This window comes from Eumetopias jubatus, unplaced genomic scaffold, assembly GCF_037043125.1.
Source record: "Eumetopias jubatus isolate StellerSeaLion01/CBP00866 unplaced genomic scaffold, mEumJub1_p1.0 scaffold_3, whole genome shotgun sequence".
NCBI classification, from domain to species: Eukaryota; Metazoa; Chordata; class Mammalia; order Carnivora; family Otariidae; genus Eumetopias; species Eumetopias jubatus.
Genome location: NW_028274809.1, coordinates 39,395,991 through 39,412,517, shown reverse-complemented (window position 1 = coordinate 39,412,517; position 16,527 = coordinate 39,395,991). Strand labels below are relative to the sequence as shown.

Here is a 16,527-nt window from a genome sequence, read left to right as displayed (position 1 = left end):
CTCTTTCTAGGTGATCTAAACAATCTAAATCTAGATGAATGTATACAAGTTACTTTTAAGAGAAAATAGCTATAAGATATATAAAAAGATATTACTGATAGAAATTAATGACTATTAGGGAGCGCCTGGCTGGTTCAGTCAAAAGAGCATGTGACTCTTGATTTCAGGGTCATGAGTTTGAGCCCCACACTGGGTGTAGAGATTGCTTAAATAAATTTTAAAAAGTTTAAAGAAATTAATGACTATTGGAAGAGGTGCAGTAAGAAAACAAAATTTTTAGAATGATACCTAGAGATATCCAGTTGTGATGTGTGGGTAAACAGTTCTATATTAACTGAGGGAGATAACGTGAAGCCAGAAAGTTTGGGTGAGAAGGTGATATAAAGAGAGTATGATCATGATTTTACTTAGAGCTATTTTACATTTGAGTATTCTTATATCCAATAAGGATAATACATGATTTCAGTGTCCAGGAGGAAAATTGGGACTAAAAAGAAAAATTTGGGAATGCTATTGTGTCAGAAAAATATGGAACCTGAGAAGAAAGTGCTCACAGTTAAGTTCTAACACATAACAATTTCTTCTCCCTAAAGACTCAATTGTTAAGTTGTGCACACCATTTCTTTATCACACTTCATACTTTTTACATGATGATTTTGGCATGTAGAGTTGACCCTTTTCATTCATTAATTCCATATTTGTGAACTTACATACTTGCTAAAATTTATTTGTAACCCCAAAATTAACATGCATAGTGCTTTCATAATCATTTGCAGACAGGATCACAGCAGTAAAAAATTTGAGATGCCGGACACACATTCCTGTCTTAGGTTGAGTGAAGTGATGCTCTGTCTTGTTTTAGCTCTCATACTGTAAGACAAATGTCCATTTTGTGGTCTATTTAGTGTCAAGTGTTCTGCATTTTTGTGCTTTTTGTTAGTGACTTCTGTGTTTAAAATGGCCCCAAATCATAATTTTGAATTGCTGTGTAGTTATGTTCCTATGCACCGGGCTGTAATGTGCCTTATGAGAAAAGATGTATTTTTAGATAAGCTTCATTCAGGCACGAGTTATGGGGCTGTTGGTGTGAGGTCAATGTTAATCAATCAACAATATATATTAAATAAGATCCCTTTAAACAGAAACTGCATAAAACAAGGTTACGCATTGATTAGTTGGCAAAAATATTATAAACAGAACCTTGTAGGAACCTGACACTGTATTTCCTCTAGCAATGTTTGAGTATTCACTGTTTGTGGGAAATTTATAGAACATAACCAGAGTATGTTATGTGAACTGATTAGTCCATAATCAGATTATAAATTTCTTAAAGAATCCCTTATTCATCTTTTTTAAAAATTCAATTTATTTAAACTATAAACAAAAACAAAAAAAACCCCAACAGAAACAGTTCACCCATTTCTGCGTAAACAAAAATCCCTTATTCATCCTTATGCAACATATAGTACACTGCCATTCACTGACATTTTCTGAAAATATCTAGCATTATCACAGAATAGACTTGTTTTCAAATTTATGTGGCTTTTTAACAGACAGGATCTAATAAACAGATATGTACTGAAAAGGGAGTTCAAAGATGACATGTGTCAAGGCTAGAACCTTCAGGCAAGGAGGTTTCTTTTAAGAAAAACAAACTTAGAAATACTAAAGCAAAAGACAATCACAGATGTAAAAAAGTGCTTTTTAATTTTTAATCAAAAGGATCATTAAGTTGATATAAGTTTTGTTTTTTTTTTACTGGGGTATTCATAATAATGTCAGTCAACATGTTTAAGCAACATGATTATTTAATGAAAGATGGGGCAGTTGTAATTTGTGTGAAATTTATAATTAGAATTTAAAATTCTTTAAACTCATAAAATTATAAATTTATACTATTTCTCCAAATTGGAGGTCAGATAACTTAATTTTAATACAATTTGAAATTAAAGTACAATTGTTTACACAACAATGAATAAAGACAAGTTTCCAAGACAGATATAAAAATGGAAATTCAAAAATAAACAGAAGAAATGTAAACAGTTATAAAATATCAGTTTATAAATGCTGCTTAGAGCAAGGCTATTCCAAGTATGGTCCATCAGCTATTAGCAACCCATCCCAAACGAAAGAAAGAACTTGTGCCAGGATGAAAATCAATTATATCATTAATCAGCTGACTTTTTTTTTAAACAACTTGCTTTAAAGGAAGCAATGTATTGATATACATTCTGGCACAGGTGCCTTATCTCATTACAGACTGCAGAACACATACTGCTTACATCTTTAAAGTGCCACTATGATTTTACTGCTCAGAGTTAACTTGACTGTGGAGAAAAAAATTAAAATGACAATTTTAACTGTCATCTATACTTTATTTTTTAATCCTATCTATCCAAAAAGCAAAGTTATTAAACTTTATAAACTCATCACAATTTAACATTAATTTTCAGATGTGTTTAAGTGTTAAGACATCTGGTTCACCTCAGAGGGGCTAAAATTCCTACTTTAATGAGATACATCATCTACTTTTGATAGATACTTGTTTTCAATCTTGAGAGAAAAAGAATTGAGTCATTTGTTGAGTTCTCTCTAAATACTGGTTTAATTTTCACATTTCAAACAGTAAAAATATTTAAATTCACTTTTATGAAAAAATTGAATTTTTATACTGTTTGTGCAACCACTTGTTACTTTTTTACAATAAAAATTGTTAGGGGAAAAAAGGTATGGAAATTTACGACTTTGTGTATTCTGTTAACTAAGGGGCAGCATATGAACTATTTTAAGATTCCTCAGACTAAAAGAAAACTTATAAAATATTTTTTAAGAATTAGCTTATAATTTAAAATTCAAACATTTCTTTATTTTTAATTTTTACTATGGCATAATTCCTCTAGAAATTTAAAAATAAAATATGATCTTTTGTATATGTGCTGCCGAAGCAAGGACTAAAATATGATCTTCTGTAAAAATCCTCTTCCACCAATGGCTTACCAAGCTTTACCTGCATTAGCTTAATATGGAAGGCAAATAAATGGACAACTAACAATTTAGAAAAAACTCATCAGTTTTAGATCTAGAAGAGCCCAATTTAGCTTCTGCAATGCCTAGTTTATTGAACAACAAACTACTTCTTAAAGAATTTCAATGTATATTTACATGTCCATAAGAAGAGAGCTCCTTTGGCACCTGAGTTGAACACAATATAGTAGAGCAAAGAATCTCTAAGAGAAAGTTGTCTAAAGACTATATTTTATCTATCTATACATAAATACATAGCCTATACATATACACATATGCACACACAAGTAGAAATAACTTTTCCTTTAAGAAATGCTGAAGATTTAAAAGGAAGTCGCCATTTAGCCAAATAAAGTGAACTGATGGCTATTAAAAACAGTTTTAAGTTATTTGGAATCTTACCAAATTTCAGAAAGCTAAAGGTTTAGAGTAATATATAATTCAAGGGGGGAGGAACTCAAGAATTTTTTTTGTCAAAATACAATTTCTTTTAATGTAGTAACATGGTAATGAGGTTACAATTATCCTAACATGATAATATAACAGAATCTTTAATAGTAACCAGGTGCAAAGTCATCAAAGACAACCAAAAAAGGAGTAAATTTCCCTCTATTAGCACAACAGTCATCAGCCACTCTGCTGACCTTTGAATCTGTAACATTGGTCCCAGCAAAAGACCATTAAAGGCCACCTGGCAGATTGCCTTCTGCTGAGCCTCATCACTCACTGGAATTCTACAAAAGCACTTGAGAAGTGCGTGATGTCATCAGGTTTTATGATCACATTCACCTTGCTGTCACGGACTCTGGTCCTGAGTCAATAGTCCTAACTGGGCTGTGATATTTTTTTATGCACACTTTTAGAACTCTGAATGACTGGCTTATATCCTAAGACTCAGAAAACATCTAAAAAAATCCAAAATCAGGCAGCATTTTTTTCCTATACTCAAATAATAAATATGTTTGGCCACCCAAAATAGAGCACATTGTTTTATTTAAGTATCTTCTACTCCAGAAATTCTGGAAGATGAAAATCCTCTACACTTGTGTACCATCTAATTCTCCATCTTTCAGACCTTATTAAATCTGAAGAGTGTTGAGAGAGGGCAAAAGACATCTGAGTTAAAAAATGATGGCACGCTGCTCTTTTTTCTGCTCCAACTTGTATAGAGTATTCCTAATCAGGTTTCTAACTCCCTCTTTGCTCTGGTTAAAGGACCTGTCTCATATAGCAGACCATATATCCTGGAAATTTTAGGCAGTTTCAAAATATTTGTAATTGAAATATTTTCAAATGTAAAATATCCCTTGAGCATCTATAAAATAGGACATATTCTTCTTAAACTTGACACTATTATCCTAACAAAATTTTGTCAATAGAGGCGTGGTATAGGACTTAGCTTAGAGAGCCTATTAAATTCAAATGTCTTCATTTTGTTCAGTTTATTTCAACCATAACATAACCCAAATCACTGTTTTCCTTATCTGTAAAACATTTTGAAAAACCCATTTGAACTTGAATTATTTCATTAACATGTAAACTCACGTGCACAACTTTATCTTTTGTCATATATTTAAATATTTCTTCTCTGCAGAGTTAGTATCAGAACAGGAAATGAAATTATACTGGTAACTAGTAATTTAGCATCTCAAAACACTTCTCTAAACTCTCCTATGCAAAAGTGCATTTACAATATAAACAAGCCATAAATGAAGCTACAAACTACAATCTCACATTGGAGTAGATTTCAAATTCCAAATTCAGTCCAAATAACTCAAAAAGAGAAGTGCTAACACAGCAAATCTGAAACAAGTTCATGGGGATTGGGCAATGAGTTATCAAAGCGAAATCTTTTAGAAACCATGCTGCTATCCTCTGGAATATTCTCTTTGTCTTCCCGATCACTACAGGTTCCATTACAAGAAGATTTAGAAGTTTTGTCTTCAGAGGACCTTAATGAATGATCTTGACTTTGAGAGGAACTGCAAGTTTCTTCAGGGTGAAATAAGTTTCCAAAGTCCCACTGCTGTAGCCAAGAATGAGACAGGCAGATTTCTGCTGTTGGTCTTTTCCTTTGAAAGAAAGCATCAAGTGAAAATTTAGAACTAAAAATCAAGTTGGAAATGCCTGCAGTTTGATATACTACAGACTTATTTTTTAAATTTATTATGAAAATAACACATACTCATAGTACAGAAGAGATTAACAATACAAAGACTGGAGTACCTAGAGTTTCTTTAATATTGACATGTGTTGGAAATTCATTTTATCATGGAGCTTACGGATGATACTATCTGGTCAAAAAGCTTGAGAACATATGTTAGCCTCACAAATAAAAATTAGTAAAATTATAAAATCTCTTGGGTATAAAAACTCTGGAAAAAATATATAATTTATAATCTTTATTATTTTGTGTTCTTAAAAGCAATACTGTTAAATCTTGAAAATAAAGTCTGCTCTTGAATGATGTTTATCCAATATTTTGAATTTTTACATTTTGTTTTCTCTTTTGAAAATAATATGGTCAAATATCACAGTATGTCAAAAGTTAAGAAAATATCTATCTATAGTCAGAACTCCAACCTTAACACAACCACCATTTCCATTAGCTTTCTTAGGCTCTGACTTCATTTTTTTAAAGATTTTATTTGTCAGAGATAGAACACAAGCAGGGGAAGTGGGAGGCAGAGGGAGAAGCAGGCTCCCCATGGAGCAAGGAGCACGATGCGGGACTCAATCCTGGATCATGACCTGAGCCAAAGGCAGACATTTAACCGACTGAGCCACCCAGGTGTCCCTTAAATTCATTTTTTATGATCATTTTAATTTCATTGTTTTCTGATTACAAAAAAATTGTGTTCATTTTAGAAATTATGTTCATTTTTTGATTATAAAAAAATAAATGTGCTCATTTTAGAAATTTTAGAATCTAAGTAAAAATGAAAATGAAAACTGCTTATAATCAGAAGTATTTTTACTACTACTACTAAATAACCATTCATGTCCAAAATACGGCCAGTGAGAATTTGTTTGGACTTGCATTAAGCCAATAGAATAATTAACAAACCTGTGAGTTCTTTTTCCTTAAACAAATAAGAAACTGAGTCCCTCCAGGAGATTAAGTAATTGTCAGAGATAAAAGACCTGACAAGTAACAAAACCAGGATCCAAGCCCCAGGCACTATATCACAGCTTCTTCAATAAGTATAGCCAGGCCATTTTAAAGTAAATGGGGCTGATCTGAGTAAAGAAAAGGGAGGTCAGTTTTTCTTTCCCTGCTCTGAAGTTGCCAATGAGAGACGTTAAGAGTCCTAAGCCACAGTTTCAAGCTCCTTTTTTTGCAGGTGGTCAAAGAGCACCTGACCCTTAAGGATTTGACAATCTGGGCGCCTGGGTGGCTCAGTTGGTTAAGCGACCGGCTCAGGTCATGATCCTGGAGTCCCTGAATCGAGTCCCGCGTTGGGCTCCCTGCTTGGCAGAGAGTCTGCTTCTCCCTCTGAACTTCCCCCCTCTCAAGTGTTCTCTCTCTCATTTTCTCTCTCTCTCAAATAAATAAATAAAATCTTAAAAAAAAAAAGATTTGACAATCAGTAATTTATACTTACCACATAACTATAATTACTTGTCTACAAATTATTCACAACAAAGCCAGCCATGTGTATTGTAAACCTATTTGTAATTATTGTAGGGAATTTCAGGGTTTAGTAGCAGGTTGAAAGAGAAATAACCCAAATCTTCTCTTTACTCCAAAATTTCCTGTTGTATGTTTTATCTATTTTCTATGTTTGAAGTTACCAATTTGTTATGTAATGATCTCTTACACCATCTCTCTTCCCATTTTATCTGAAACTTGAGAGCATACTTCTAATAACTGTATACTGTTTTAGAATGTATCTTTTCTCAATAGACATATGGATACATTTTGTAACAGCACTTAAACAAATTGTTATAACTTACTCTGGATTTTTTACTAAAAGCCTCTGGATAAAGTCTGTGGCCAGCTGTGAAACTGATGAAAAAATTTCTTCTGAATAATCTACATTAACTTGAGAAATATTGAGGTATGTTTCTTGATTATCTTCTCCCACAAATGGAGATGTACGAGTTAATAACATATATGCTATTATGCCAATATTCCTGAAAAACAAATAAGGGACAAGAGGGGAACTTAAAACTCGTTAATCTGAAAACATTTATATAAAGTAAAACTGATACTCAACATATTCTTGTCCTCAAAACTTGTAGTTAATCTACAGACTTAAATTTCTTTTCAAAATTCCTATATTATTAAAACTAAAATAACTGTTATCTCAAAGTCTGTCTCAAAGAAAAAGAACATGAGGGGAATGAATGTGTTACATAATTATAAATATAATGTATAAAATATATATCCTGATATCTATAGGCTGCCCTTCACTCAGACACCTGTTACTGAGTACACAAAGCTGCTCGAAGGGCAGCATTTCCTAAATGGTGTCAACGACACAGTAATGATCTGTGAGACATAAACAGGAGTTCTGTGCAAACAGAGTCAGCAAGTTTTTTTTTTTGCAAGATTTTTTTCATTGCAAAACTTTTCAGACTTAAATATATTAATGACAAGTCTGGTGCTCAGGAGCCAGAAAAATACAACACATACAGTACCTGTTTCCCACTTATTAAGCCAAGGACGTTTTTGCTTGGCAAACCAATTACAGTTACATGGAACACAGAGAATAAGTCTAAACTCTTCCACGTAGTCTGTGGAGTGAGCCCCCATTGTGGTCCCAACTAAAGTTCCAGTAGGAATTCCAGTTTTACTCCCTATGATATCTGATATTCAAGATACTCATTTTGATTGCCACAAAAACTCACAATACCCTAGAGATATCATAAATAAAACTAAACTTTTGCATGAACCTGACCTCATTTTTCTGCGTAGCAAATACCTTCCTAGTTCTTCCAGACCTAGATCAGATTCTTACATCTGGTGCTTGTCTGCTGCTTCCTCCATGCTCATTAAGTATTTTACCTTATTACAGAACATGGCGCACAGTACTGCAACCATTTTGGTTTTTTATTCCTTCAGGAAAGGGATTTTCCTATATATTTCTGTACCTTTGGCTCACAGCCAAAGTATTACTTAAAAAGAATGGACAAGTAAATGTCTTCTTGTGGCATAGTAATGATACTTGAAAAAAAAACCTTTTATAGAAAGCCTTATTATTTACATTTGGAATCAAAGAACCCTAGGATATATACTACCCAATGTGTAATAAAAGCATTTAGGTAACTAGCAAAATCTTACCACATATCTGTTGCTGTGGTAATAGGATCATAGTTCAGGACTTCTGGAGCTGAAAGCAAAAATAAAATTCAAATTCAACACTGACAAATTTAAAAACATGAAAATTATTCTATAATAAATTAAAACTGGTTTTAATTTATTATACAATAATAACCTAGTAACATCAAATTAATAGAAATTTAGCATAGTATTAATTACCCTGTGATTAGACATTTAAACATATCTAACGTTGAGCAAATTGTATAACCAGATGGTTCGAAAGCACAAATAATATTCTTGGAGTAACCAGTAGCTATGTAGGGTTTTTTTTTTTTTAATCATTAAGAACAATCTTAGGAAAAATAATTATGAAGAAGTAAAATTTTAGACACTAGAATCCTTTTAAAAATTTTAGTTTTATTACTCTATGTTAAGAGTTAGTTTGCGTTATTTTATTATACTAATTTAAGTTTTTCTTTTCAGGGTAAAGAGAATCATATGTATTTATAATAACATAATGAACAAATTATGCTTCCTAGAAGTGCTTTAAATTTTCAAGTAGATTAAATATCCCTCTTAAACTATCAAAAACGTAAATTCCTATGCAATTAATTTCCCCCCTTTTCCTTCCCCACCAGTTTTTTAAGTGCAAAATAAATTTTCTATATTTTGTAAACATTATCATAAATTTCAAATTAGTAGAGTCCAAACTAGAATTTATGCTTGAATAATAACTTTATTTCACAATACAGTTTCATAATTTCTCCAAAGAGAAATTGTTTCCTAAAGCCTAATGTTTTTAATAAAGACTTTGAGTCATATATATTTGTCAGTTTCTGTCACACAATCTACAACCTGACACACACTTCTGTGAGCTGTGTTATCTATAATTACAATCATTTATTCTAGAACATTATAGCCCCTATTAGCATTCAAAAGTTAGTAATTTGCTTTATTTTCATTTCAGGAAATTCAGCCGCCTTGCTGAGAAGCACCTGTTCTGTTTAGTTGTATCTTTTCAATGCTCACATGGGGATATCAATATGAGCAACAACAAAAAAGCACAAAAAGATTATTATTATAACTTAAGATACTTTTTTTTAAGATTTTATTTCTTTAGTGACAGAGAGAGAGAGAGCACAAGTAGGCAGAGTGGCAGGCAGAGGGAGAGGGAGAAGCAGGCTCTCTGGATGAGCAGGGAGCCCGACACGGGGCTCGATCCCAGAGTCCTGGGATCATGACCTGAGCCGAAGGCAGACACTTAACTGACTGAGCCACCTAGGCACCCCTAAAATACTTTAAATTTATGTGCTGCTTTATAGAACTTAAAATTTTTTTCATCTGCATCATCTAATTCGTTGATATAGTATAATATCCCCAGATTATCTAATCATAGGATCTTTTTGGCATCTTTTTTCTTCAAAATCCTCCTTTTACAATCCTCCTTTTTTAACACAGCAGCAACAGAGAGCAAGCAGTCCTGCTAACAATTCTTGCAAAACTGAAGATAATGTGTATTGTAAACAGCTTCAGAGTTGGGACCAGGACAGAAGTAGAAATGACATCCACCCAACAGCCAGGCTTCAAAGGCAATAATGGACCACATGACTCTCTGTTTTCCTCTTTTTCTTTTTTTCCTGTTCCCTAATTTCCCCTTTACCCATTCTTCTTTATGTACAAAGCTTTTACACACAAACATTAACTTTTGGACTTATATGACTAATGTCCTATGAATTGTGAATGTCTCAATAATCCTATGTATGCTAAAGCTCACATTTAGATGTGACATAACCAAATTTCAATGCATTAAAATACCTGAACTAAATATACCCTGGAATTACATGCTCTAAAATATAGTTTTATAGAGGTATCATTTAGTTGATAAATTTCAAAATCGTTTAGAAAATAAAAAGAAATTCTTACCTAAGTATTCTGGCGTTCCCATGATTTCCCGAAGTTCACAAGCATTCCCTATTTTTCGAGACATTCCAAAATCTACAATTTTTATATCTCCAAGAGGGTATATGCTGCTCAGTAATATATTCTGTGGCTAAATAAAGCATAATAAAAAATGATAAGTAATATACAACAATAAAAGAATACTAGTCTCAGATTGGAGGTAAATTAAGTGTTTAACTATTACACATTTCATTGAGTCATTCACCAAACATCTACTGAACTACTTATTTAGGAAATGCTTTACACTCAATGATAAATAGAGTTAAAAATATACTCAGACAATTCTTAGTTTGGACAAAAAAGTTAGATGAATATTTGGATTGATAATTGACTATGAGATATACTCAGTAATAAAGACAAGACTATTTAATTCTGCCTATTATAAAGTTTAAGAAGCTTTTACTGTAGAGATATTTAAGCTGAACCTTATAGGATAAATAGGAGTATGTCAGTTAGAAAGGCACTCTAGGGAACAGCACGGAAGAAGGAATGAAGGAATAAAAAATGTATACATTTCCAGAAACAGAAAATGGTCCAGTATAGTATGATGGTTCTGGGTCTGACTGTTGCCAGGTTTTTAGCTTAGACAATAAGAGATACTGATGTATGAAAGGTTTCAGCCATTGCTTCCCAGAACTATGTGACTTTGCTTTACAAAGCAAAGGCCTGAGGTCAATTACAAAACTCCCTGCCACTGTCATAACCTATATAGCTGCCAAGGTGCGGCTCTCAAAGTCTGCGAGAAGAATCATAAGTCTAACTTTGGGAAAACCCCATGCTTGTTTATTATTAAATCACAGAGATATTAAAGAAGGGGAGGCAAGGGTAATTAGATCTATTGTTGTCAATCACAGGCTTTAGGATATATAAAGCCAAGTTTATTTGCCATCTCTGACTGCAAATGCTGTGTGGTGTTACATAATACATGTGACTGGTCTGTCCTTAGCAGGAAAAAAACCCAACAGGAAGTTTGTGGGGGCATGATTATCCTGATATTAACGATATTGTTATTTTTCCAATATCTTACTGGTAAGGGACATGGCAGGGCTATTAGATAGTAAGTACTACCCCTCCTCCATGGGGGGGCCCCACACAGATGAACAGATTTTCTTCTTCCTTTGAAAAATGGAATAAGATAAAGAGAAAAAGTAAGTCTAGTTTGAGACATGTACATTTTAAAGTTTCTAAAAGATATCCCAATGGTATCTAATCTGCAGTTGGAGGAAATAATTTGGAGTTTAGGAGAGAAGCCTGGGCTGTAGGTAAGAGAAGTGGAAATCATCATTATTGTGAAAGTGATAGTAAAGGACAAAGGATCATGCAACAGGGAAAGTGTATAGCAAGAGAAGAGTCCAATGTTCAAAAAAATGAGAGACAAAGTGATTGAAATTTTGGATGGCTGTGGCGGAAGGATACAGAGAAAGGATAATAATATAAGAGGCTAAAGTGGTATTTCAGGGCTTGAGGAATAAGTGGCCTGAATGCTCTGGGGGGCAAAAAAAAGAAGAGCCAAAAGACTAAAAGTCTCAAGGTAAAGATGAATGAATATAATGGGAGCAAAGAAATGAGGCCTAGTAGGAGGTTATCTTCAGAGATGGAGATCAGACTAAAGTATTTAGAGGTAGGACCATTTTACAAGAGGAGAAAATCCAGCGTGTTAGAGTGAGAAGGAGTAGAATGACTGAAGGATTAGAACATGGAGGAATGATGGTTTTTAAGAACGCAGTGATTAATTTGAGCTGCTCATACATGTGGTCTTCTCCTGTCTGCCAATACAAAATTCAGTCCCTGTAGCACACGGGTAAACAAAGACTGCACCACTGCAGTACAGAGGGGCATGATCTGACTGTTGCTTCCTATCAATACCAGCTTGCAATTATGCATCCCAAGAGCAGAAGGAACAAAGATGTTGTGTTACTTAAAATCATGTCACATTACCTTTAAATCAAGGTGAACAATGTTATTCTGATGTAGATAACAAACTCCTTCAAGTATTTGTTTAATGAGTCTGATAATGTCATTTTCAGAAACCATTTCAGCCAGCTCAGGTAAACACAAGTTGAAAATTTCTCCACCTGCAGCACTGAAATGAAATTCAAATAATAGAAACTTGAAAAATCATTGACCTAAAAATGACAACTTAAAACACTGTAACTGTTAAGTAAAAGACAAAGCTATCTAAACTTTAGTCTCTCTATATCGATACACACACTCAAGAAATTGGGGGAGGGGAGGGTGAGAGAGATCTTTAAGGAAGAAAGTAAATGGCAGGAATATTTCAAATTTTGAGTACCAATATTTGTATAATAAATAAAACTGAATTGTTTTATAATTCAAGAATATTATAGTCTCCTTTAACAATGCAATAAAAATAATAGCTAATACTCTGAACTCAGCTCTGCTCTTCATTTTATTCATTTATATATAGATATAAATATCATCTCTTTTGATTCTCATGACAACCATGTGGGGTAGGTAGTTATTATTCCCATTTTACCGATAAAGAAACAAGTACAAAGAGGTTAAGCTACTTGTACAAGGTCACATGGTAAACGGGGAACCAGAATCTGAAGCAGTATGATATGGGTGAAAATCTGCATTCTTAACCAATACCCTGTATTGCAGCTTCACAAATCTTTTATTATTTTTTTTAAAAGAACTGAAAATCTAAAGAATGTTGACAAAGGCACAGAAAAAAGTCCTTAGGTTTGGAATCAAACAATATAAATATAAATCCCAAATCTGTTATTTACCAGCAATATAACTTAGGATCAGTCACTTATTTGGCTTTCCCCATCTGTAAAACTGAATCAAAATCACTGAATTCAACAGATGTTTTTTTTGAGGGCTAAATCTAAAAAATGCAAAAAAAAAAATCTAGGTAGTTATTCAACAAATTTATAAGGTATGTTTAAGAATATCCCAAGTAAAGTATATTCTATGTGGTAAAATAGGACAGTGTCTGGCATGTAGAAGGTGTTCAGTAAAAGTGTTGAATGAATGAATGAATGAATGAATGGGCTGTCATTCTTCAGAGTGGCTGAAACTGAAACGCAGAAGTCTCATTGGTTGTCAAGAGGAAGAAGCATGTCAAATGTATTAGGAGCTAGAAGAAGAAAAAATAATGGTGGTCAATTTGAGTCCTACACTGAAAGTCACAGGACTGACCCTTTACATTGCAGATATAACGTATAACTAAGCCACCTCTACCAATCTGTGCCAGTTAGAGGATGCAGAGATTTGCCGCTTTGCACTTTACCATATTCCAGAGAAAACTGTGTGGAACAGCTGGTAAGGAATACTTATGAAAACTCCAATTATATTGACACTTCAACTTCCCCTAACTCCTGAAACTCCAAGAAAATTCATAAAAAACTAATACCTGTCTCAAGGTATCACGGTAAAGACAATCTGAATATTAAAAAGTTAGTTTGCTATAAAATTTATAGTTATAGAAACAAACTCGAAAATAACATATAGGAAGACAATATTAAAAATTCATGTTCACCTACAAAATAAATTAATCTTTATCAATAGTTTATATATAGACTACCCTTGGTAGTCCCTTGGTCTGCAGGTCAGATGTTTACTTGTCACAGCCCTGCTCAAGGTCTCCTGAGGGAAGAGGGACTCCCCAGGCCAGATTGCCAATGACACCCTCACTCCTTCCCTTTCTGGTTACATTTTTTAATAAAACAAATCCTCTTAAAACAGAAAGTGGTCTAAATATTCTTGCAAAGATACTGCAGATAATATTACTAATACAATCATAAGCAGTAAGAAAATGAAGAGATGATGCTTTAGATTCTTAGAATGAGTCCTGTGCTCAACAAGAATTATTTGAAAAGAAACCAGACAAAATAATTTGAAATATAAGAAAACTGTATAAAATATGGATTTACAACAACTATTAAGATATGAAAATCCAGGGTGTAAAAGTGAGATGGAGTAGAATGACTGAAGGACTAGAACAGGCAGGAATGATGGTTTTTAAGAACCCAGTGACTAATTTGAGCTGCTCACAAATGCAGTCTTCTCCTCTCTGCCAATACAAAATTCAGTCCATGTAGCACACATTCACCAAATTTAATTCAATAACCAGAACCCTCCATTAATTCAAAAATTCAAAAAAATATAAGAAAACAAACTAAGAAAAAGAGTGTGAAGCACTCCCTGGTGCCTAGGACATAAGAGATAAGACAGCAGTTTGCTTATAGGGGTACCTACTGAAATTCAACACTGCCTGGGTTCCATTCTGGCTCTGCTGCTAACTAGCTGTATAAATTGGGACAAAATGTTGCCTCTGTTTCCTTTACTGTAACACAATGATACATGATGAATAACATCAGCTCCTGCTTCACTGGATTGTTATAAGAATTAAATTAGATAAACCATATAAATTATTGGACACAATAGATGTTTTATTAGAGATCAAAGCAGATCTATAAATATTTATCACAGTGTCTGACACATGGTAAATATTCAGTAAATATTAACTATTATAATAATGAGTCAACAAATTTTAATTCCAAGCCTAGCGAACATCTAGCTTTTCTGAATTTGGGGGCTTCTTACTGAACTCTGATTTTTAAAGGCAACTTAAAAAGTCTTTGCTAAATTAAAATTCATTTTTAGAAACATTATATTACACATATAAAAATGCACACAATATATTCTTAAGTGAAAAAAGAGAGTTATAGTAGAGTACTCCCAAACTCACAATTTTGTTTCTAAAGGTACATAGGCACAGACCAAAAAATAAGAATAATTCTAAAATATAAGAATATGCCATAAAAGTTACCACAATTCACATATGATTTCTATCTTCTACATCCTCTAAATTTAACACAATACATAGGTATTACTTTTGTAACCAGGAAAAGTATCCTAAGGGCTTTATTCTGTTTCAATAACAAAATTAAACAATTATTATGACTGCCAGCCCATCAGATTGTCTCTTCTTTTCAGTTTGGCAAGCTGACCAATGTCTTTTGTAGGATTGCCATTTTTCCCATAAAAGAGGGATGTAGGTAGAGCTATGGGAAATGGAAAATTAGGAGGAGCTAAGAGGAGGGAAAGAACAGATAACACAAGGAGATGGCAGAAGTTAGCAGAAACTAGAAGCATAAATGGAAGCAGTGAGTAGTAGACAGGCAGATGCTTTGTTAAAACAAGCCACCCAAGAGGAGTGACTAATGAGAAGAAAAAAATGCCTCTATAGTCAGAAAAGACACCTATATCATTATCATTGCCTTTGAAGGTATATTCAGGTATATCTCTTCTCTGTTAGAAGAATTTGCCCCCTGATGGGACATCAACCAACAAATTCAGAAACTTGGGAGCGTTTGCATTCATTTGCTTATATATTTGTATATAATGTTATGTGTGTGTGATAATAGTACTTTAGTATAATTACACTGTCATGCAAACCTATGTGTATATACCCTCTTTCAAATGGTTCAGTACATGTGGTTAAATGTCAACAATTGGTAAATCAAACGAAAGAGTATGTCAATTGTACTGTTCTTTCAACTTCTCTGTAGATTTGAAATTTTGTAATAAAAAAGTCAAGGAAGAAAAGTATGTAGGATGGTTTGAGGAGGGGATCAGATTGGTAATTGTTATTAGAATAAAAGATCCCACTGTTTTGTTTTCACCATATAAAACCACTAAGCCTGTCTGACCAAATTTTTACCTTTGAGATTATCTGATGTGACAATGCCATCCTTAAAGTGATAGGAACGGTAATTAAACAAAAGTTCTAGTAATAAATTTTAGTAGGTCTTAGTTGTTCTAGTAAGAAATTATTTTAATCCATCCACACATTTATTGAGTGCTTGCTACACTTCAGCCATGAGGTACAGTCCTGCCCTTACAGAATTCAGTTTACTGGGTAGGGTACCTGAATCAATGTTCAGAGTATGGACAAGGTCCAACCATAAAATGTGCAAAATTTTTTGATATATCTTGTTGCTGCTATTTAGATAAACCCGCCAAAGAAAATTTTATGAAAAGTAGTAAGTGTTCCTATTTATTTACCCTCCGAAACTAGTATTCCATTACTGTGTTTGAAAAATGTTAGCTAATTTTCACATACTTCAAACATGCAGTGTCATACAAGTAGCTAATTTTTTAAAGGTTAGGTGAAGAATCTGATCAATCACAAAATGTATGAAAAATGAAGTCATGTTGGTAGTACTGTGGGTATTTCTACAATTCTAATTTATTTTGAAGGTGCTATAATATACCTTAATTGGTATGTTGGTATTCTGGGAAAT

At 33.2% G+C, this 16,527-nt stretch overlaps 1 protein-coding gene across 1 annotated transcript in view; it reads right to left on the bottom strand.

The window, feature by feature from the left end:
• Window positions 1–697: 697 nt before the first annotated feature.
• The window catches only part of STK17B (serine/threonine kinase 17b), a 32,191-nt gene continuing 16,361 nt past the window's right edge, over window positions 698–16,527 (bottom strand). The window contains exons 4-8 of the mRNA XM_028121542.2: window positions 12,188–12,332; window positions 10,214–10,340; window positions 8,312–8,360; window positions 6,982–7,161; window positions 698–5,096 (exon numbers count right to left, since the gene is read on the bottom strand). Coding sequence (XP_027977343.1) covers window positions 4,814–5,096; window positions 6,982–7,161; window positions 8,312–8,360; window positions 10,214–10,340; window positions 12,188–12,332 — 784 coding nt within the window. The 3' untranslated portion in view covers window positions 698–4,813. The remainder of the gene's footprint in view (window positions 5,097–6,981; window positions 7,162–8,311; window positions 8,361–10,213; window positions 10,341–12,187; window positions 12,333–16,527) is intronic.